The 23,920-nt window shown below is 38.6% G+C and overlaps 1 protein-coding gene across 4 annotated transcripts in view; it reads left to right on the forward strand.

The window, feature by feature from the left end:
- Positions 1-23,920, forward strand: part of PLCE1 (phospholipase C epsilon 1) — a 372,466-nt gene that overhangs the window by 116,090 nt on the left and 232,456 nt on the right. For all 4 annotated transcript variants that reach the window (XM_069099269.1, XM_069099271.1, XM_069099270.1 and 1 more), the window contains exon 3: positions 5,901-6,189. In XM_069099269.1, coding sequence (XP_068955370.1) covers positions 5,901-6,189 — 289 coding nt within the window. The remainder of the gene's footprint in view (positions 1-5,900; positions 6,190-23,920) is intronic.

Below are 23,920 nucleotides of genomic sequence, written 5' to 3' on the forward strand. Positions count from 1 at the left end.
TCTCTCTCTCTCTCTCTCTCTCTCTCTCTCTCTCTCTCTCTCTCTCTCTCTCTCTCTCTCTCTGTCTCTCTCTCTCTCTCTCTCTGTCTCTGTCTCTCTCTCTATCTATAGCTATATGTGAGGAAAGGGATGGAAAGATAGAAGGAGGGGATAATGTTGCTGTGTTACTAAATAGTTCATACCATGAAGTTTCTGTACTGTTGAACCATTGCTGAGCAAGTTTGGAAAGGGGACTGAGGGTGCACAGGGGCAATGTAGGAGGACATAAATTATTGGACATTTTGAAGTTTCTCTGAGAAGGCTAGCAATTGCTGAGGAAGTTGCTGCTGGGGGAAGAAACATGGGTGTAGACAAGGTCAGCATAGCTAAAGGTGGGGCTAGGCAAACAAGGGCCTACCAGGAAGAGTAAAATGACCTCACTAGATTAATAAGGGCTAAACTTGGTGGCTGTTTAACTCTAGAAGTCACAGATTGTGTATTTACTGCTTTTCTATTTTTGCTTCTTAATTCTCGCCTTTAGCTTTTCTCATGCCTGGGCTATTGCAGTAGTCTGCTGATTTGTCTTCTTGCCTCAAGTCTCTTCTGACTCCAATCCATTCTCCACTCAACTGCCAAAGTGATTTTCCTAAAATTCAAGTCTGCCCATATCTATCACCCCCTGCTCAATGAATTCCAGTTATCCCCTACTTTTCTTCTGTCATGAGTTCCACTGTTCATTTATCTGCTTAGAACCCCTGAATAGAAAAATATAATTTAGAATAGCCTAAATCAGTATAGAAACTAAGAGGAGGAAAAAATAAATAGGTCGTTGTGAAAGAATGCTACTTAAATTAAGAGATTAGAGGGGAAAAGAAGAATTGATACATGGATGTGGAGACATAAGGATTAAAAAAAAAAGGCTGTATGTGTAAAAGTAGGAGAAAACTTGTCAAGAAAAAAGACTTAGTGGTTTTACTGGACTCCATGCTTATTTATGAGTCAATGATGTGAAACATCAGTCCCCAAAATTGCTATTTTAGGTGCTTTAAGAGAAGTATTGTGTTTAGAATGAGGGGAATTATAGAAATGGTGCCCTTGACAAAAACAGGGAAATATAGAAGAAGAGTGGGCTTGTAGAGAGAGATAATAATTTTTATTTTAGGCGCTTTCAGTTTGAGATACCTAGGGCAGGAACAGGTAATTAGAAATGTCTAATAGAGGCAGTTGATGAAGGAGGATTAGAGCTTTGGAAATAGATAAGGTTGCTAGATATATACATCTAGGGGTCATCGGCATTGAAATTATCATTGAACCCATGGTAGTTAATGAGATCACAAAGTATAGAGTATATACTCTATAGAGTATAGATAAAAAAGAGGAGGAGACCGAGGACAGAGTTTTGGGGGCATTACCCCTAGTTAGTATAGGGGTGACATGGATACAGATCTAGCATAGCACCTTGAGAAGGAATGATCCAGCAGAAGGGATGAGAGCCAAGATTAGTCAGGTTTATGAAAACCAGAAGAGGCAGTAAGTTGTGTCAAATGCTTCAAAGGTCAAGAAGTGGGAAGAAATGAGAAAAAAAAGTGTCATTTGTGTGATGAGGTTGGAAGTCAGACAGTAGACAGTTTAGGAGAGAGTAAGAAGTAGAGGCACCAAGTTTAGGTAACTTTTTCAAAGAGTTTAGCTGAGAAGGGGAGAAGAGATATATGACCCCAGTTAACAGAGAGCATCTTTTAAGAATTGTTGGAGACTTTTGGTATATTTATAGACCAGTAGACAGGCAGAGATTGAAGTGCAGGTGGCAGGATGGAGTGATAGTGAAGGCAGTTTATAAGAGAAGATTGGAGGAGACAGGAGCAAAGGGAATCTCCAAAAAATTATTACCACTAACGCGTTTCAGACACTACAGAAAGAAACTCTGTTTTGTAAAATGTGTAGATAGAGGTAAGTTATGCCACAGTGTTGACTGGGTCTACAATGAATTTGTTTGTTATGGCATTAAAACTAACCACACACCACTAGCAAAACAATCCTTATAACTCTCTATCTGCTTATCAGAGGTTCTCATCCCATACCTTACTGTAAAAAAATTAGAGACCATTCACTTTGTTCTCTCTTTTGTTTCTTTGGTGGGACTTGACACTACAGATTGCAGTTTTTCTATTCTGCCCTTTGTTTTTGCTGTGCAGGCCATGAATTCTGCTCTCATAATACCCATTTCTCTTTTAAGCCCCTCAGGAACATGGAACCAGCATATTGTGGTTCCATGTTCTTTTCAAATTCACAAGATCCTTTGTCTCATCAAATGATGGATCATTTGCCTTCATTTTGGAATGTTTACACATAGATTCCTGAATTACTTTATTAGATCTGGAGGCCATATTTACTTCTGTTAATGTTTTTCCTTTTGATTTATTTGCTAATGTTTGAAATCTTTTAGTTTTCTTTTTTCTGAGATCTTTAGTAATTTCAGTCTTCTCCCCCCTTTATTTTCCCTTATTTATTGGTCACTTTTTGACTGTCTATTATCTGATAGTGGTTTCCCAGAGGACTTGGAACTCAAAGCAGGTCAGCCTCCTCTGACACTGGGAAATTCCCAGTTTGCCAGTCTTTAGGTTTTCTCTTTTTGTGCCCCAGGTCACTATAGGGGGTGAGGGGAACAGAAGTGGCCCTAGCAAGATGCTAAACTCTTTTCTCAAGCTTAGTGGGGTGCCGCATAACCCCTCACACACACTGTACTTTCTCATTCTGTCCCTCAATGACCTGGCTCATCAATACATTGCTTTGCCATACAGGTACCACTGAAGCCAGGGTGATTTCTGTTGTTTAGAGTTTGGGTCTCCAAGACACAAGTTTTAGTCCTAGCTCAGACATGTGTCCTGTCACTTTCCCTCAGTTTATACAGAGATTTTTTGTAGCACAGAATGCTGCTGCTGTGGCAGTGGCCCTAGCAGGCTTCTTCAGTCTGGAGTCTAGATCTCCATGGTATTGGAGAAAGTAAGGGAGGACCAGGATGTAGGCCCCTTCCCTGTCCTTGGGTCAGCTAGTGTAGTGTTGCCACTGATAGCATGGTGTATGATTGGGAAAGGGGTGCTGAGTGGGGTCAGGATAGATGTGAGTTCATTTTTGTTTTCTTTTATATTCTGGGTGTCCTAGATAATAGAGACAGTGGGAGTTGCCTTATCTTTTGTGCATAATTTATGTTTTGGAGAGATTTAAGAGGTTGTGGGGATCAGAGAAGATGTCTAGCCCTCCCTCTTGTCATGTAACCTGCTCCAGCTCAGCCACTCACTTTGGTTTTCCTTCTCTTGGGTTCTGCAATTCAAAGCCCTTTGACATCTCTCTTTACTCAAGTCTCTAATAAAGAAGTAACCCTTCCCATCAAAGACAAACTCTTTTCACGTTCTTGATTCTCCCTGCCCTTCCATTTCCTACCACTTTCCAGTTTTGTAGAGAAGCTAGAGTTTTAATTGTCTCCTTTGAGATAGCTTTTCTGTCATTCTTATTTTATCTGTGCAAGCATTCTGTTTCTTGTTTAAAGTATTAAGGTATTGAGATTTTATGATCATATAGACTTCCTGATTATAGTAAGTTGTTTTCTCTTTGTTCATAAAGGTGAAGGGGTGGCTTCAGGTGTCCTCATTCATTCTTTTTTATATATATATTTTTATCTCAATACATTTGTTTAGCATGATTTCTTGGTCCTTATTAAGGTGATACAATTTAGGAAAATAAATTACTCTATTCCCTTTTTCGTGATGTCTTTTAACACAAATCAGTAATAGTGGCTTTGGTGGTAGATGGAGATGGTTGAAGGAAGACAGGCTATATGAATGTAAGTTGCAAATGGCCAATGTCAAACTGACAAAACGCAAAGCAAAATTGAGAGCACATGGACTGTTGTTTGCTTTTTCCCTTATATGGATTTCCCAAGGTATGTTACTCATTCTTTTGGACCCTCTTTTCACCCTGTAACTTATTACTCCACTCAGATTATATGACTACAGGGACTCCCCCTTGACTGTGAGTGGTAGCTGCTGCTGTTCTTCTAGTTGAAAAGGCATGTAATTTGGTTTAGTGAGCCCCACTCATAGGGCAGTGCCTTCCTGAGGTCGAACCTCTGTTGGTGAGACATCACACTCAAGCTTTTTCTGACTTATTAGATATGAAGTGACTTTATTGGGAATTGTTTTATACTTTGTCAAATACTGTGGGAAAATGTGTTATAACAGATAATAGCTCTTTTTTTGTTAAAATTGATCTTCTAGTTGAATTAATTACCTAAATTTTAAAAAGGTTTTTCTAAATTCCAGTTTAAGTATGTCCATATCTTTTTCAAAGACAATTTGAAATATTGATGCTCTTTTTGTTACCTGATCTTTTATTAGGCATAGTTTCCATAATTTTCATTTTAAGTGAGGTGAAAATCAATTTCATGTGTTAATTTGTCTACTCTTGTTTAGAGATGAAGTTTTTTTGTGCACTGCTTGGCAGTACATTGTTGTATCACATGGAACTGAGCATATTGGTTGACAAAAAGTAGTGTAAAGACCTTCTTTATAACTGGTGAGATCAGTTTCCAGTTTTATTGTGATATAGTACTGGCACATAATGAGATACTGACCTCCTTGGTCCATTTCCTCAACATTTATGGTTTGCCCATTTTAGTGATCAGCACCATCTGCTCCAGAACATTTCCAGCATGTAGAATATTGGTATTTCTGATTAATTCTGTTTGTTTGGGGTTTTCCCTCTTGGTCCTGCAGCATGAAGGAGCACTACTCATTGCACTGTTATTTTTGGCAAACGGATCATCTCAATGATTTTGAGTGGGATCAGCCTGCATTATTCTGCCACTCCATCCATTTCTTTGACTTTTAAAAATAGTTGAATTGTACCATCTCAGGGTATTAGCCTACTCAGTGGTATTTTCTGAGCCCTGTTTTCTAATGTTTCATAGTTCTTGCCAGACCTTCACAGCTACTGTAACAGTCTCACTCACATGAATTCCCTGCTTATATTCCTCTATTTTTCTGTTGCTCTCTCTTTTCCTTCCTGAAACGAATGATATGTTGGACATTGAGTAGTTTATGATAGTGATCCATCATAGGTTCTCTCTCTTCTGAGAGAGTAACTTGTCTTTTGCTATAGACCTTGCTTGAGGACCCCTTTTTTAACTTTAAAAAAATTAATAGATGTTATCTGTGAAAATAGAAAAGAAGGGAATTGTAACTAGTAGAATAGTCATACCAGTGACAGAAATCAGAGTAGTCCAGAGCCCCTCTGCTTGTTCTTCATCTTTATAGTTCATGTATTTACTTGCTGATTTTGAAAGAGCATTTCATTTAGAGTCAGAAAATCTAACCCTTTTTATTACCTATGAGATCTTGGGCAAGTTACTTGACCTCAGTTTCCTCATCTAATAAAATGAGTGGATTAGAATAGATAGCCTTTGATGTCTCTTCCAACTCTGTGTTATCCTCTGACCAAAGGAAGGATCCTTCTTAATCATTTTAAGGTAGAAACCTATATGGCAACAAATTGTTTTGAACCTAACCATTCCAGAGAAATTGGGAGAGAAAGAGAACAGAATGTTTTCTCTTCTCTTTATCCAGTAGGGCACATTAGGTATGCCATATTGAGGAGACAATAAGAATTGAAATAAATATATCTTTCCTCGTATATCTTATAAATAGAGTTTGATATCACAGTTATTTGAATGTGATGACATATAATTGCATACAACTTTTCCAAATAGCATCTGTAGAATGTTAATGCATCACTGCAGTGCTCATAAGTGTTTGTTCTTAGAACTATTGGACATTTTTTTTAATAAGTCATTTTGGCATTATGTCAACAACATAATTTGCTTTCCTAAGAAAGTAGATGAATACTTCCTGTATTTGAATTATTCACAGATCAACAACGCAGTGAGAAGGGGAGAAGAAACAGAAGGCACTTTTGGATCATTTCTCCATTTCTTCGGGAAGGCTCTAGCTTTAGACACGATCCATGGACATATTAATATTGGCCCATGCTTGAAACAATGTGTTCGAGATACTTCATGTGAATACCGAGCCACTTTTCAAAGGACTTCAATTTCTCAGTATATTACTGGTTCTCTATTAGAGGCAACTACATCTTTGGGTGCAAGAAGTGGCCTTTTAAATACTTTTGGAGGATCAGTAGGAAGAACAATGTTGAAAGGTAATGTCTGAAATTTTGTTTTTAACTTAAACATTTTTAGCATAAAAATGTTTATAAGACTCCTGTTGATTGATGCTAGACAGTATTGTTGATTTTTAGAAGTTTATCAAGGTAGTTAATTTTGGAGACTGTAATAAAAAGAGTTTAATATTCTTTCAAGTATAATTTCCTCTTGAAGAAAGGTATTTTAAAATTGTGGTAGATATTGAAGAAGTTATCCTCAGTAAACAAACAAACAAAAACTGATTACATGCAGAACATCAAGCTTGGAGAGAAGTTTGGTATAGAACATTTCTTTATAAAATATCCCTGTAGTCATAATGAAATCAGACTGGTGGCCACTTGCTAATTTGAGTACTGCTAAACTTCTCTTTATGAAATAGAAATAGTATGGAACCTGAGACATGGGCCCAAAGTGTGAATTTTCAGCTCTGTGGTCCAGGGCAATGCCCCCTTCCTTCTTGAGCCTCAGTTTCCTCATCAATAAAATGAAAACACTGGACTAGATGCCCTCTAAAGGTCTTTCTAGCTCTAGATCTAAGTATCCCATGATTGTGATCCTATGTAGAATATCTTCCAGTAAGTTTAAATATATCATTAATTTTACATCTCTCAATCCATATTTTCTATTTTTAAGATATAGTTTTCTTACTTAAAGATAAGAATCAATGGAAAAACAAGGTTCCCTGCCTGCCTAATTCCTATGAATCAGACTAGATTAGATATAGGAGAACATCAAAGAATTCCCCCCTCATTATTAACATCTGCTAGCTTCTGGGGTACCTCAGGTAGAAAGTTGCGACTGAAAAAAACTATACAAAAGTGTTTGACTTCTTGGGTCTAAATTCCCTTTCCCTTAGCTATGTGGTTCAGCACTCCTAACAGAGTCTGAAGGCAGAGTTCAGATGGCAGACAATTGTGATAGAGTTAACCCAGCTCCAGGGAATTCTACCCCAGCTAATTTTTTATGCTTAAAATGTTAGACTTAGACATTGATAAAGTTGGGAACTAAACTTCTTCAGTAATAAGTAAGCAGATTACATATAATGAAATATTCCCTTTACTATTAGTTTAGTAAATTTAAATTTTACTTATTAAGTTGTTCTGTGTTTAAATGAACCTTCCTCCCCATCTTTATCTCCAGTCATTTCACCTCTTTTTTTTTTTTCATTTCACCTCTTAATACTCTTTCATGGCATAACCCTTGTCTGGCTTACTTTTTCTTCCTTCACAGTCTTGGCCATATAGATAACCAGTTCAATGTTACATTTTCCTCTTCTTTCAGACACCTTATTCTGTTTCTGCTTATGGCTTGCCAGTCCCTAACCCTGTATTGCTCCTACTCTCTGACTCCTTGTTCCTACTCATATGCTATTGAATCGTGCTGATGAAAATCACACAATAGTGTCTACTGGGTCCGCTGAAATTTTTGTTATTTAATCTCAAATGGACCATCACTTCAATAAAACAATCCTTTTACTTTTCCCTAATTTTTTCTCTATCCTAGTGGTCTCCAAATTGTTTTTATTACATGTCTGAATACTAAAAAATGTGCCTCCCCAATATATTTAATTTTTATATTTGCATATATAGCATATTTGTATTTATTTATAAATCATATGCATATACTACTAGATTATTACGTATGTTAGAAAGGCTATATAATATGAACATTTTCAAAGGACAACCTAAAGATGAAATAAATATTTTAAAATTCTCATTAAAATATTAAAAATCATGAGCAAAAGTGAATTTTCTTTTATTTAAACTCAACAGAAAGATGCCAAAATAAATTTATTCATCTTTCTGTAATTCTACTTAATAGATGTCATTATGCCTTAATTTCCTAGTAATATTTATAAAGCTGTGTTTTTGTGTTGGTATGAAGAAGTGCAAGGAGGATAAGCTGACTAGATCACAAAGTGAAGGAAGGGAGTAATATATAACAAGTTCAGAAAGGTACATCAGAGCCAGGTTGTAGACAGCTTTAAACACCATTCTAGAAAGCAGTATGAAATTATGCACAAGATTATAAAACTGTGCATACCATCTGACCCAGCTACACCACTGCTATAGCTATACCCCCAGGAAGATCAGAGGAAAAGGAAGAGGACTCATATGTACAGAAATATTTACAGCAACTCTTTTTGTGTTGACAAGGAAATGGAAACTGAGGGGATACTAGTCAGTTGGGGAATGGTTGTCCACATTGTATATGAATGTAAAGGAATACTATTGTGCTATAAGAAATGATAAAGGGGATGGTTTCATAAAAACCTGAGAAAATGTGTATGAACTGATGCAAAGTGATGTGTGCAGAACCAGGAGAATAATCTACATAGTGACAAGGATATTGTAAAGATAGCAACTTAAAAAGACTTAGTAACTATTCAATTCACTGAACCACTACAATTCTAAGGAACTCATGATGAAACATGCTATTCACCCCCAGATAGAGAACAGATCAATCAGAGCACAGCTTGAAGCATTCTTTTCCTTTTTCTTGTTTTTTTTTCTTTTTTGTTGTTTGGGGGGGTGGGGGTGGAGAAGGGTACATGGCTACTGCAGAAATTTGTTTTACATGACTTTACGTATTTGTAATAGGTTTTGTTTTTCTTGCCTTTTCCTTAGAATGGGAAAGGAGTAGGAGAAGGGAGAGAATTTGGAACTAAAAAAAAAGAATAAAAAAGTGTCTTGCCTTTTTTTTAGTTAAAAAAGAGCTTTACATGCTGAGCAGAGGAGTTTTTATACTTGATCCTAGAATTAGTAGAGCACTGTTTGAATAGAGAGAATGGGGGATATAGCTAATGGATGTTGTGGAAAAAGAAATGACAAGGTTTGGCAATTGGTTGAATATGTGGAGTGAGTGAAAATGAGCTGAGAATGATAATGCCCTAACAGTAACTTGAAAGTTCAGAAAAGGGGTAGGTTTTGGGAAAAATGATGATATAATGAGATTTGTAAACCTGGACTGCCTAGCCAATCTGCTGACTGTCCTCAAATGACCTGGATACAGACATTGCATTTCTGTTTCAGAAAGAAGAGAAAATCTTTGTCCTTATGTGGTAGGGGATATTGAAGTGCTTCTTGTGGTTCTTACTTCAGTCAGATTGACTGGAAGGATTGAACTTCATTTTGACAACAGGAAAGGTGGCAAAAATTAAAATACAAAAAGACCAGGACTCTAACCTGATATGACTCCCAGCTTCAGTTTCCTCTTCAGCAAAATTACCAGATACCTGTATCTATTCAGTTCTTGGTTTCCTGATCCAGTATTCTTTTCACTTCATTCTACTACTTCTAGATCTCAGTACATGTTTAATTTAAAAATGGGTAGCACAGGGTGAAGGAGGGACTGCTCTGTACAACAGTTAACTCCTTCCCCCAAAAAAACCCAATGCTATATGAAAAAATGGTCCTCCTACCACCATCTGTGACCAGAAGTGGCCCCAACATGTTCTTTACCATGACCATCACCAACTTCATTAAGGTACCTTGCAAACCTTCCCAGTTGCCAGGGCTGCATTTTTCCTATGTCTTAGCCAAGGTTGGAGTATAGGGTCATTCAGGGAATACTAGTACCTCTGATGTGAGGGCCGCTTTTCCACCTTTGGTGTCCACCTGATTCACACAACTCTTACCTCTGGCTTCAAAAAGCTATAGCATTCGCAGCAGCTACACCCTGGTATAAACCGTTTTGGCAGATAGGCTACACCAGATTGAGGGTAACTGATGGTTCTCAAATCTATTGGTGAGTTAGTGGGGTAGCTACCTAAAGCATGTGAAGATTTCCTCTGGTGGAATGGGTGGATGGGAACAGTGTGTTCCAATGGCCATGAAGGCACTGGATCTGATGAGGTTACTGAAAGAGAGCAAGCTGACTAAGGAAATGAAGAAAGAACCAGTTAGGGATCTTGATATGGATAAGGAGCAAGCAGAGGAGACTGAAGAACTGTTAGATCAATATAAGGAAAACCAAGAAAATAAGGTCACAAAGGCCCAGGGAGGAGAGACTATCTGGGGGACACATCGTCAAATACAACAGTTCAGTCCCACATCACCAGCTACCTATTGGCTGTTTACAACTGGATATCTCATAGACATCTCAAATTCATCATTTCCAGAACAGAATTCTTTCCCTTCCTGTGCATCTACCAATCAATTCCTCTTTTGGAATTCTGAAATTTTGAGGGTACCTCCATCCTTCCATTTATCTAGCATTGCAACCTTAGTGTCAAATTCAAGTCTTCCTTCTCTCCTCTGTCCCCCATATTCATTCAGTTCCCAAGTCTTTTGAGCTTTGTCTCCACATCTAGTTTTCCTTTTCACCCTAGTCCAAGTTCTCATCCCTCTAACATGGAAGATTACAGGAACTTCCTAATAGTCTCCATGCCTCAAGTCCTTCCCCTTTTGATTACATCCTCTACATAGTTACCAAAATAAGATGCCATGTCATGCCCCTGTTTATATCCCGCAAGCCTAGCACTGTGCCAGGCATGTAACAGGCACTTAGTATTTGTTGATTGATGATCTGGGGAGGAGTTTAGGGCAAGAATAGAGACTAATGTATACTAGAAGATAGTTCCCTGCTCAACTATTTTAAAATCGTATTTTTGCAGTTGCAAGCACTATTTGTCAAATATGTCCTTCTTTATAATATTGCCTCTTAGATATTTCTGAAGCTTTTTGCAAATCCAGCTACTTCATTCCTAAGTATGACATTCCTAAGTATCTGTTTGCTCTTATGGTTCCCAGCAGTTCTCACCATATATCATGTTTTGAAGCTGTGTTTCACTATGTCCTTAAACAGTTTCTTTTGTCATTGAGCCTTATTACTCAACTTTAGCTTGTTGAACAGGAACTTCTGGAGCATCCTTACTTCACCTATTTTCCACCATGCTTGTTTTAGTGCAAGGATGCTGAGCTTACTTTTTGAGATTGAGGTTGCTTGAGTGCTGATGGGATAACTATCTTCCAGAGCATCTTTGTTGGTGGCTTTATATCTCGAGTTAAAATTAAATGTATACCTATGATGTTTCCAGGGCTATGCTAGGGGCTGCAGAGGGATATTTAAAAATAGGAGTTAAAATCTCTGCTTTTAAGGAGTTTATAATTTTGTTAGGGAGATGAAACATGTAGCATAGATAATACATAGTAGTATAGAATCAGTGGCAAAATTGTGTTGTTTTAAAAGAAATTACAAAGAAGTTCAGTAAAAGAAGTTAGAGGAACCCAGATTTTAATAAATTATCATCAATAATAAAAACCAATACCCCTTAATGAGTGGTAACAGTTCTAAAGGGACTGGCCACTTCTCTTGGTAAGTAGGTAGGAAAGGAGGGAATAAAGAAATAGCTAAGTTCTTTCCCTTTCATCCTGCTCTCTATGGGAGAGACTGGTGAAGGCAGAAGGTAAGTGAGATCAGGGATGTGGAGAAAGAATAGCACAGGGAGGAATCTGCAAGACTGTCTCGCCAGCAAATACCCACTCCTAAGTGTCTGATGGGCCCTGACAGGGTCTGGAATGGCCTGGGGTACTGGGGTTCTTTCTCAGCCTGAGCAACGGGAGTGTGGTCTTGTGACCCATAGTTCAACCCGTGCTGGGAAAGTTTAGCATGTGAACCCTGATGAGATGTTGTCTTGGCTTCATCCCCTGTAATTCCCTCCCAGTCCTCAAGGTCAAGCTGTTGGTTCCCTTTTCATTTTCATCAAGGGGCAGTACAGAGGGGGTTATGTAAATTGCATCACTCTTCTGAAACCAATGAGAACTGGAAGACTTCCAAATGAAAAGTGCCAGTGCCCTCCAGCGCCGAGTTCCAATCCTCATCTTCTCTGTAGGAGTGCTAGCTACATTAATAAGAGCGAACTTTTATTTTTAACTCAGAGCTCAGTAACTTTAGACACAAGCAGAATATACTTTGTTGTCATAGCAATATAAAATAAATAGAAAATTTATGAGATTACTATTAAAGCCAAAGCAGACTCTGGTTCATGTTCAAATAAGAAAATTCAATTTGCAAAGCACTTGCTGTACTGATATCAAAATTCCATTATGCTTTTCAGGAGACCAATTTATATAAAGATACCATATATTTGAAAATTTGAAGGTCAGATAACATAAAAATACTAAATATTAATGTGTAATACATTTTAATGTTACATTAAAATATATAATAAGACCTATCTTCCAGGGATGTTGTGAAGATCAAATAATTAAGTACTTAGCATTGTGAATGGCACCTACTAAATACTATATAAATGTTAATTATCATTAATATTATTATTATATCTAAAATATATATTCAAGGGTTAAATATATTTAGTAGTTTTGTATTTACCCTTATAAACTTTAAATATGGATTATTCATTGTATCCCCTTACACATGTACAATTTCATTAATTTATCACAAATATGAAATGAATAAATTAATTTTAATGCATTAGAGTAATAACTCCATTAGATGACTCATTATGTACACTTAATGAAATGGCTATGCTGTCTGAAAAAATTTTCTTCTCAACATAGTGCTTTTCAAATTTTGTTTTCTTAATGTTTTACTTCAGTTCTTTCTTTTCTTCCTTTCATTCTTGCTTTTTGCCAGTCCTTTTACATTTGTCATGCTTGATTGTATTCCCAGCTATGTTCTCCTGCAAATTGCACTTTTAAATTATCTCTTGTCTCTAATTACCACTCTCCTTATCTACTGGTTCCTTCTTTGCTGCCCTCAAACCTGCACAAATCTCCCCAGTCCTTAAAAGTCCTCCTTCATTAGACCTGGTCACCTCAAGCATTCTTCTTTTATCTCTCCTCTTTTCCTCAGCCAGACTACTAGAAAACAATGTCTTCACTAGTCCTCTCTGCTCCCTCTCCTCTCATTCACTGCTCAACCCTTTGCATTGTGATATCTGACCTCACTATCTGAAACTGCTTACTTCAAAGTTGACAAGGATTTTAGTTGTTAAATATTATGGTTCTTTTCTTAATCCTAGTTCTTGACCATCTGCAGCCTTTGACATTGCTCAACACCCTCTTGTCCTGATTATTCTCACTTATCTGAATTTTTGTGACATAGCTCTCTCTGGTTTTTTACCTACTTTACTTCCTGTCTCATTGCTCTTTTGAAAGCTGTCTCTTCATATGTATCACTCACCCTGTTGTGCATACATTTTCTAGGATCTCTTTTCTCTCTTACCCTTTCTCCCTGGGTGAACTCCTTTAGCCCACTAGGTTTAATTATCATCTGTATACAGATGACTCTGAGATCTATTTACCTAGCTCTTTTCCCCTCCCTTCCCCATCACCCACCCCCCCACCCCAGCCCCAGTCCCCACTGCCTATTGGACATTACAAACTAGATGTCCTTTATGTTGTCAAGCTCAATATTTCCAAAATAGATTTCATGATAATTTTCTCCTAAAACCGCACCTCTTCTGAATTTCTCTATTTCTGGCAAGACCTTTATCAACCTTCTAGTCTTCCAGGTGCCCAATCTTGACTCCTCCTTCTTTTAAGTTGTTTTTTAAAATGTTAACTAAACTAAATAGATAGGCCTCTGTCTTTATCCTGATAGAAAGTTAATAAATTCTCAAGAAGGGATAAAGGCTGTTTAAATGCATATCAGTGTTTTTTTAAAAGAATGACTAGGTAGGGCAGCAGTCATAAAGTGTTCTTTTGGGGTACTCAGTGTGCTTGAGTTTGAGCTATTCATAAAAATTAAAAGTACTAGTTAAAGTATTTAAGTACAGGCAGTCCCCGACAAAAAAGTTCATTTGTAAGGGGTTGTTTGAAAGTAGGAGCTTTCCCCCTCCTTCCCCCCCACCCACCCTATAGCAGCAGTCTTATCTTGGAAAATGAGCTGGGTAAAAGAACTGAGCAAGAGGAGAACAAGCTTGATTACTTTGGAGAAATGGCAGTTACTTCATTGAACCCAGATTTCTCCATGAAACAAAGAAGAGACCTTATTTTTAACACAAACATTCTTAGTGTTGTTCTACAGCTGCAGGTTATAGAGTTTTACGTGGTATCTAATGCAGTGAAATTGAGGATCATCCAAAGGGCAGTGGAGAGGTCCGTTTTTGGGGTGTAACCAGACTGCAAACATACAAATGAGGAAATAGGCAGGAAAAACCATGTAAAGAATGTCATCAAAGAAGTGTATTTGATAGAAAAAAGGATAGGCTAGTCATATAACAAGAGCCAGGCATAATTACTGAGTGATAACCAGTGGAGAGTCCATGTGTTCCAGTGGTATGCATAGTGTCAAGGGATCAGAAGGTTTGAATAAATGAATAGCATTTATTAAACAAGCATTTCCTGTGTGCAAAACACCATGCTAAGTAAGGTGCACAGATAATAAAATGGAGACAGTCCCTGTTACCTGGAAGCTAACCTTCTAACAGACGATGGTGCACAGATTTCAAGCTGCAAGTCAGGTGGAGAGACCTCATGGTCTTTAGGATTCCCTAGCAAAGTAAATGGCAATTTATCACCAGTGTCGTTTGTACTGATAAAATGGTTTCTAATGTCAAACCCTTCTGCAGTGCCAAAGACTTCCTTTGTGGGGGCGGGGGGTCTCTTGTAATTTGACTTCTTGAGGCTGCATTCATTCTAACACCTGCAGAAATATTTGCCAGGGTATAGCTCTGCAAAGGTTGTTTCCTGGGATGACGGCTTTGGGGACTGGGCTAGAAACTAGATGGATGGGGTTTGGGGGGCTGCCATTTTCAGGGCTATTGGACTTAGATTCTCATCAGTATCGGTTGGTCATGAGTTAGTATTTGTGGTGGCAAGGAAGGTGGGTCCCTGCCTCCATAGGAATGACTTACTTTGGTGATAACTGGATGCAGGGACAGTGGTCTTGGCAGCACTGCTATTCCCAGGACTCTTAGGGCAAGGCTTTTGAACTATCTCCATTGGGGTTGAGGAGTTGGTGGTGGTCGAGATGACAGCAGTGGTTTGCCTTGCCTGTCATGTGCTGCTTCATGTTGCCTCCTCAGGTGCCTTTCTGGAAGGTCCCTAACATACTGAATGAAACCTCTGTGGTAGATTTATAGGAAGACATGAATTACAGATACATGGGAAGGAGGAAAGAAAGAAAGTAAACAAGCATTTATTAAAGCTTATTAAGTGCTAAGTGCTGAGGATGCAATTGTAAGCAAAAAAAGGAAAAAAAAAGACAGCCCCTTCCCTCAAGGAGCTTTCATTCTAATGGAGGAAGACAAAACATAAAAGAAAGTTGAATAGTTGGTAGGAGGAGAGATAGTGAAATTCAAAATGTTAGGTTCCAGACCTTCTGAGAATGAAGGCAGGCCAACCTGGACCCTTCTACAAAATGGAGACTAGAAAGAATTCACCCATAGAAAGAGAAGCAGGTCTTTCACAGGAACATTTCAGGGTGAGCAGGCCTCAAGGGTAGTACCGTGTTTCCCCGATAATAAGACACTGTCTTATTAATTTTTTGGAAAGAAAAACACCAAAGGGCTTATTTTCAGGGGAGAGCTTATGTTGTCCTGCCTCAGCTTTCCTCCGTGGCACTGCTCTCAATGGCGCCAGCAAGCAAATCACTGGGGAAGAACAGGATGACGCGCTCACTGCTGCAGCTCTGATTGGATGCAGCTCGGAGCGCAGCATGCGTTTCACGGGGGTGGGGGGGATGGTGCATACAGAGGGTACCATAATGTAGTGTGTAGCACAGGGGATCACCTTCACTACAGTAGCAATCTCAATAGGGCTTATTTTCGGGGGAGGGCTTATTTTAGAGGAATCTTACACAGTAAGGGGAGGGCTTATTTTCGGGATAGGTCTTATTATTGGGGAAACACGGTAAGTTGTTCCAGGGCACGAAGCCCCAAATGCTGAGGGAAGTTCAAATTGTTCTACAAGTAGAAAAGGTATGGTTTTGAAATCTAGCAAAGTCAGGGGCAGGACAAGAATAGTGATTCAAATGAGTGATGACCTATACCATATGAATGTACTGAAGTAACATTGTTATAGGTGGTAATTAGGTTATCCGGGGGTCCCACAAAAGCCTTCAGAGCTCAACTCTTATTTCACCTTCTGTGGAAAAACTTTCCATGGTTATTAGTGTTATCTTCCATTTCCCTTAAATTGTCATGAATATACTTTTTTTTTCTATAGTTGAACCACCTCCCCCTCCCCAGTAAGTTACCTAAAGGGACTGTTTTTCATTTTGTCTCATGTACTCAGCAGCTAAAGAGGGAGAAAAAAAAATATAAGATCCAGCTCATCTACTTAAAAAAATTAGAAATAGGGAATCCAATTCAATTTAACAGGCATTTATTAACATCCTACTATATGCCAGTCATTGTGACAGGTACTAATGATACAGATACCAAGAAGGAAACTGTTCCTGCCTGCCTTTGAGTAGTTTAGATTATACTAGGGATTATGGGGTAGGAGCCTAGAAGTTGGGGAAATAATAGCCCATACCAAAAGGTCAGGTACTGAAATAGTAGAAGGCCAGTTGGGCTAGAGTATAGGATACATGAGGGAAAGTCATATGAACCTAAAAAGATAAACTGGAGTCAAGTTGACAGGCATTTGTTAAGTGCCTACTATGTTCCAGGAGTGATTGTGAAAGACTTTATATGTTAGAATAGGCATTTACATTTGATCCTAGAGGCAGTATAGAATCACTGAAGCTTTGTGAGCAGGGGAATGACCTAATAAATCTTGTAAATTTGGCACCTTTGTGGAGTATGAATTGGAGAGGGGAAAAACTTGAATCAGGGAAACCAATCTTAGAAAGTTATTGAGCTAGTCCCAAAAGATAATGAAAGCATGAACTAGGTTGGAGGTCCTGTAAATGGAAAGAAGGTGGTGAATTTAAGAAATATTTTGGAGTTAGAATCTACAAGGTTTGGTAATTGATTGGATATGCGGAATGGCAAAAAATGAGAATTCAAGGATGAAAAACTGAGTGATCAGAAGGGTGGTGGCACCTTCAACAGATGACCTAATCAAACCCGCTCGTTTTACATGTCAGGAAACTGAAGGGACAAAAGGAAGAATGTCTTGCTCAAGGGCACATAAAGTAGCTGTGTTTTCAGATTAAAAATCTCATCCAAAATTTAATCAAGAACACCAAGATCTCTTAGGATAAGAATAGAAATTTATTCTCTTTCCCATGAGAAGAGGGCAGTCTTCCCCATGACTGATCATGAGGAAGAGGCAAGGAGTGGACAGGGTTTAAAACCCTAAGGCAATCAAGCCCCCTTCCCCAACTGTCCCTTCTCCCATTGGCTGAGAGGCAGACTCAAGTCTTAGCCTAAAATCTTCCCCAATGGCAAGTCACAGGGAAGCCCACCATTATCTCTCAGTGGCTGGGAAACAGAATTACAAAGAACAAGGATGCTGCTTGACAGTAAGGGAAAGGGGGAAGCGTCCCAAAGCAAGGTAGGGGGAGTGAGTTCAGACTGTCCTGGACTCCCACTGGCCAGGCGGAGAGGCCCACAGAGTCCGGAAGTCAGAAAGACTCCTGAAAGGGCTTGCTGCTTATTGACAGCAGTAATGGAAGGGAGGGAAGGGGGGAGAAGGGTGAAGTAGACAGTCAGAACTGACACCAATTTATAAGAGCCATTCTGAGAAGTTTTCAAGTTTTCACTCCCCAGACAGCTGAAACAGATTTGAACCCCAATCTTTTAATTACAAATCCAGTGCTCTTACTACTATACCACACTATCTCTGAAGGTTCTTATTGAACTAAGAACATTTACGTTTTTATCATTATTAATCTATTTTTAATTTAAAAACTAAAAATTAAATATACAATAAGAAAAGAAAAAGAAACATTATAAGCTTAAATATTAAAACTTAAAATAAGAAAAGAAAAACATTGCTATGAGCACAGCAGAAGATAAGAGGATTCAAAATATAAGATAAATATCAAAGACTAATTGTAAGGGACTCAATAAGGACAGATTGTTTACCTTTTATGTGTGTAAAACATGTGTCTAAGATAATTATTAGTAATTGGGTAGTTCAAAAGAAAGACTGGGTTAGACGTGAGTATGATATGATTTTTAAAAGTAAAACCATTTAGGAACAGGTAAAGAGAGTAATTATTTTATACAAATGAAGTACAAGAGGAAGAGCTGACAAAGGAATTAGATGGGAGAGGAAGACCGGGAGTTCTGGAAACCTACTTTCATCGGAAATGGTTTTAAGAGAATAGAAGGGTATAAAAGTCTTCTAAATTCAGAAAGAAATAAAAGGCTAAGGGCATAGGGAGGGAGGAGAGGATAAGGGAGGGATTTTTAGAGGGGAGAGTGAGGAAACAGAATAAGAGAAAGGGGTAACAGAAGGGTGTTTAGATTAATGGGAATGGGAGGGTGAGGGAAGGATCCTTGAAGGGGGGGGGCAGGTTAAATAATAGGAGGGCAAGGGAATGAGTAGAAGTCAGTAGATGTATCAGGAGGGATAGGAAATAAGATCTACACAAACATAAAATAAAGATCAGTAGTAGAGTTTATTAGGAAAAAAAAGCAGAGGTAGTAATTGTGATCTCAAAGTTAAAGCTAAAATAAATTTAATCAAAAGAGAAAAATAGGGAAACTACACTATATGTCAGCCATATTAAGCAATATTGTTTTAAACTATTTAAAATAACTAGACCAGGGGTATGGCCTTTTGACTGAGTCCAAGTTTTACAGAACAGATCCTTTTATTAAGTGGATTCATTCTGTGAAGTTCAGATTCAGCCAAAAGGCTGCACATGAGGACCTGGGGGCCACATGTGGCCTTGAAGTCGCAGGTCTTCCACCCCTGAAGGAGACAGTATAAGGTTGGAATATTGCTGTGGTGTAAGAAATGAGTTGATGAACTTAGAAAATTATGGAAAAACTCAGACTTATGAAGGAAGAGGTTATCCACACTCAGAGTGGAAAATGTCTTTTTATATTCTCTTGTGTCTTATGGTTTTTTTTTTTAAACAAAATCTTGAAAGCCTGACAATTCATTAAATGTACATTTTAACTTTGCTAGGTATGATATTTTCGACTGGAACCCCAGGTCTTTTGCTCTTCTATATATAGTGTTCCAAGACCTTTGGTCTTTTAGTGTTACCACTGCTAGGTCTTGAGTGATTCTAATTATACCACTACCATATTTAAATTGTTTTTTTTTCTTATTTCTCATAGTATTTTCTCCTTGAGCTGGGAATTTTGGAATTTGATTATGATATTCCTGTAGATTTCCCTCATCTAATCTCTTTCAGAGATTGGTGGATTTTTTTTTCTATTTCTACTTTCCCCTTTTGTTCTAACACTTCAGGATAGTTTCTTTAATTATTTCTTGTGTTATTATATCAAGATTATTTTTTTGATCATAGCTTTCAGCCCAATTATTCTTATGTTTTCCCTTCTTGATCTTTTATCCATATCAGTTGTTTTTCTTATAAGATGTTTCACATTCTCTTCTATTTTTTCATTTTTTACATGTATTTTTTATTACTTCTTGGTCTCTTGTAACTATGTTGGCTTCTCGTTGCCCAATTCTAATTTTCAAGGAGTTGTTTTCTTCCTTGAGATTCTGGATCTCCTTTTCTAATTGGTTGACTTTCCTTTCATGATCTTCTTGTTTTTCTTGGATTAAAATTTTTTTTTGGAAATTGAGTGGGGCAGAGCCAAGATGGCAGAGTAAAAACAGGACATTTGCACAGCTCCATCTCCCACCACCTCCAATACATGTAAAATAAATTACGCTAAACAAATTTTAGAGCTACAGAACCCACAAAATGACAGAGAGAAACAAATCTCCCAATGAAGGTAACCCAACAGGCCAACAAGAAGGATCTATCACACCAGGCTGGGAGCTGAGCACAGTCCCATGTGAGCTACACTATTCATGCCCCAGGGCAGCCCGGACCAGCTGTGGCTGGAGCAGAATTCAGGAAAGTGAATCACCAGCACCTCTGGTGGTTTACAGACTTCTCAACACATAAGTGCCAAAAAGAAAATAAAAGGTCAATCAGGAACTCTGTTGGAACTGGGTGGAAAAGAGCCCAGTCTGACCCCTGCCCCCAGGGCGAGAAGTGGCAGAGGCACAGGGGCTACAGTCCTGGCCTGCAGATTGTAGGGGGACCAAGCCACTATTCAGAGGGTAATAACTCTTGTTTTAACCTGCTTGGATCTGGATGGTGGTCTTGGGTGGTGGTCCTGGGGTGTGTGGCCAGTGTGCCAGAGCCTGTGGGGGCAGTAGAGAGGGCACCCTCCTAATACCTCTGGCAGCTGTAAAAACCCCAGCAATTTGGGACATAGCTCTCTGCAATCTGGAAGCAGAGCTTTACTATGGCAAAGAGCTCAAAAGCCAAGTAATTGGCTGGCAATATGAGCAAGCAGAGGAAGCATAAACAGACCATAGAATCCTTTTTTTGGGGGGACAAAAAGGATCAAAGCATGGAACAGGAGGAAGATAATGAAGTCAGAACTCCTGCATCAAAAGCTCCCAAGAAAAATATGAATTGGTTACAGGCCATGGAGAAGCTCAAGAAGGATTTTGAAAATCAAGTTGAGAAGTGGAGGAAAAATTGGGAAGAGAAATGAGAATGATGCAAGAAAATCATGAAAAGTGTGTCAATAGCCTGCTAAAGGAGGCCCCCAAAAATACTGAAGAAAATAACACCTTAAAAAATAGACTAACTCAAATGGCAAAAGAGGCCCCAAAAGCTAATGAAGAGAAGAATGCCTTAAAAAGCCTAATTTGCCAGATGGAAAAGGAATTTCAAAAACTCACTGAAGAGAATAATTCCTTCAAAATTAGATTGAAGCAAATGCAAGCTAATGACTTTATGAGATATCAAGATACTATAAAATAGATCCAAACAAATGAAAAAAAAATAGAAGGCAATGTGAAATATCTCATTGGAAAAACCACTGACCTGGAAAATAGATCCAGGAGAGATAATTTAAAAATTATTGGACTACCTGAAAGCCATGATAAAAAAAAAAAACCCTAGACATCATCTTTCAAGACATTATCAAGCAAAATTGCCCTGATATTCTAGAACCAGAGGGCAAAATAGAAATGGAAAGAATTTACTGATGGCCTCTTATTTTTATTTTTTTACTTTTATTTTTTTGCTATTTTTTTTTTAGGACAATTGGGGTTAAGTGACTTGCCCAAAGTCACACGGCTAGTAAGTGTGTAAAGTGTCTAAGGCTGCATTTGAACTCAGGCCCTCCTGACTCCAGGCCAGTGCTCTATTCACTGTGCCGTTTAGCTGCCCCACCGATCGCCTCTTGAAAAAAGATCCCAAAAAGAAAACTCCTAGGAATATTATAGACAAATTCCAGAGTCCCCAGGTCAAGGAGAAAATACTGCAAGCAGTCAGTAAGAAACAATTTGAGTATTGTGGAAACACAATCAGGATAACAAAAGACCGAGCAGCTTCTATGTTAAGGGATCACAGGCCTTGGAATATGATATTCCAGAGGTTAAAGGAGCTAGGACTAAAACCAAGAATCACCTGCCCAGCAAAACTGAATATAATGCTTCAGGGAAAAATATGGTCATTCAATGAAATTGAGGATTTTCAAAAATTCTTGATGAAAAAACCAGAGCTGAATGAAAATTTGACTTTCAAATACAAGAAGCAGGAGAAGCATGAGAAGGTAAACAGGAAAAAGAAATCATAAGGAACTTATTAAATTTGAGCTATTTACATTCCTACATGGAAGAATGATAATTGTAACTCATGAGACTTCTCAGTATGAGGATAGCTGAAGGGAATATATATATATATATATGTATATATATATATATGTATGTATGTATATGTATAGGAAGGTGTATGTGTGTATAAATATATATTGAGTGAGTGCATATGTATATACATGTATACATAGAAGGCACAGGATAAGTTGAATATGAAGTTGATGAGGAATGGCAATAGGTTTAGCAGGAACTCTGATCTTTATCTAAGACCAGACAGCCTGCGATTCAGTCTGGAAAGAATTCAGCCCAAGCCAACTTGGAGTCAGAGTTGTAAAAGTTTATTGTACTTACGCTTTACAGCGGGCAAGGCTCCTTAGGGGACCTGCAAGCTTAAAGAAGACACAGGCATAGCTTTTAAGGAGTTAAGGCTATTCCTTGGATGTCAATTATGCTGACCAGGTGAGAAGAGGGTGGGATTAGGGAGGAGTTCAGGTGGGGCCAGTGTTTAAAGGAACATGCACTTTTAATGTCAACTGCACAGGCGTATTGCCCATAATTCACTGAGAAAAAGCCCAAGGTGGGGCTACCTGGAGGTGTGGTTTTAGGCTTGAACGTCACTAAGTCAGCTAGTGGTCCATGGCTGATGGAGAAGTGCCCAGTCTGCCACCCATCAGTGTCATGTTTGACAAGATTGATGTCTGGGATCCAAGGCTAACAGAGACTCAGTATGTGGATAATTACTAAGGAGTTAACCTAGAGATAGGGTACCGAAGGACTCATGGGAGCAGCGGAACACTATACAAGGGGGAGATAATAGTTGCCTAAGCTGGAATGTTTATAGATACTTTTTTTTCTTTCTTTTTTTTATTTTTTAAATGCTTTATTAACTTCTGATTTACATCATTCGTTTCCGCCAGATTTTGAGTTACAAATTTTCTCCCCGTTTTTCCCCCACCCATCCCCCCAAAACAGCAGTCCCACAGGATATCCCCACCTCCAATCTGCTCTCTCTCATATTTTCTCCCATACCCGTTTCAACTTTTCCAGTGGATCTCTATGCCTCAGTGCCTGTATATCTTTTTTTTCTTAATAACATGTAAGATGGTATTAATAATAGTATACACACACACACACACACACACACATATATATATATAGACACATATATTTGAATATTTGATTTTAAAACTTTCAATTCCAGATTCATTCCCTTCCCCCCCTGCCACCCACCCCCACTGGGGAGACAAGCAGTTCAGTATAGGTTGTACATGTGCGGCTAATGCAAAACAATAACATAGTAGATGTATTGTAAAAGACTGACTATATTTCCCTCCCTCCTATCCCACCTCCCATTTGTTCTATTCTCTACTTTGATCCTGTCCCTTTTCAAAAGTGGGTGCTTCCAACTTCCCTCCCCCCCAGCCTGCCCTCCCTTCCATCATCCCCCCTCACATCCCCTTCCCCCCCTATTCTCCTGGAGGGTGAGATCCCCTATTTAGTGTGTATTTCCCTCCCTCCTCAAGCCAGATTCAATAGGAGTAAGGTTGACCCATTCCCTTTTGCCTTCCTATTCTTCCCCTCCATTGTAACCATTTTCCCTTGCCTCTTCTGTATGAGATAGCTGCCCCACTCTGTCTCTCCCCATCTCCTCTCATTATGTTCCTCTCATCTCTTAATTTCACCTTTTAAGTATCATCCCTTCCTGTTAAATTGGTCCCGTGCCCTCTATCTATGTATACCTGTAAATGTATATACACACATTCACATATGTATTCATATGCCCGCATACCCTCATATAAAGACATATATATATTTATATATATATACACACACACATTTCTAATTCCTTCAACTACTGAGAAAAGTTTCATAAGTTACAATTATTGTTTTTCCATGTAGGAATGTTAATAGTTCAACTTTGGCCAGGTGGCTCAGCAAGCAAGAGCACCGGCCCCAGTGCCGGGACGACCCGGTTCAAATCCGGGCCCAGACCCCCAGCACCACACCCAGAAACAACAACTGGCCGTGCAACCCCGAGCAAGCCACTCAACCCCGATTG

This window comes from Petaurus breviceps, unplaced genomic scaffold (assembly GCF_028583685.1).
Source record: "Petaurus breviceps papuanus isolate PSGF00001 unplaced genomic scaffold, PetGlider_PUasm1.0 37, whole genome shotgun sequence".
NCBI lineage: Eukaryota > Metazoa > Chordata > Mammalia > Diprotodontia > Petauridae > Petaurus > Petaurus breviceps.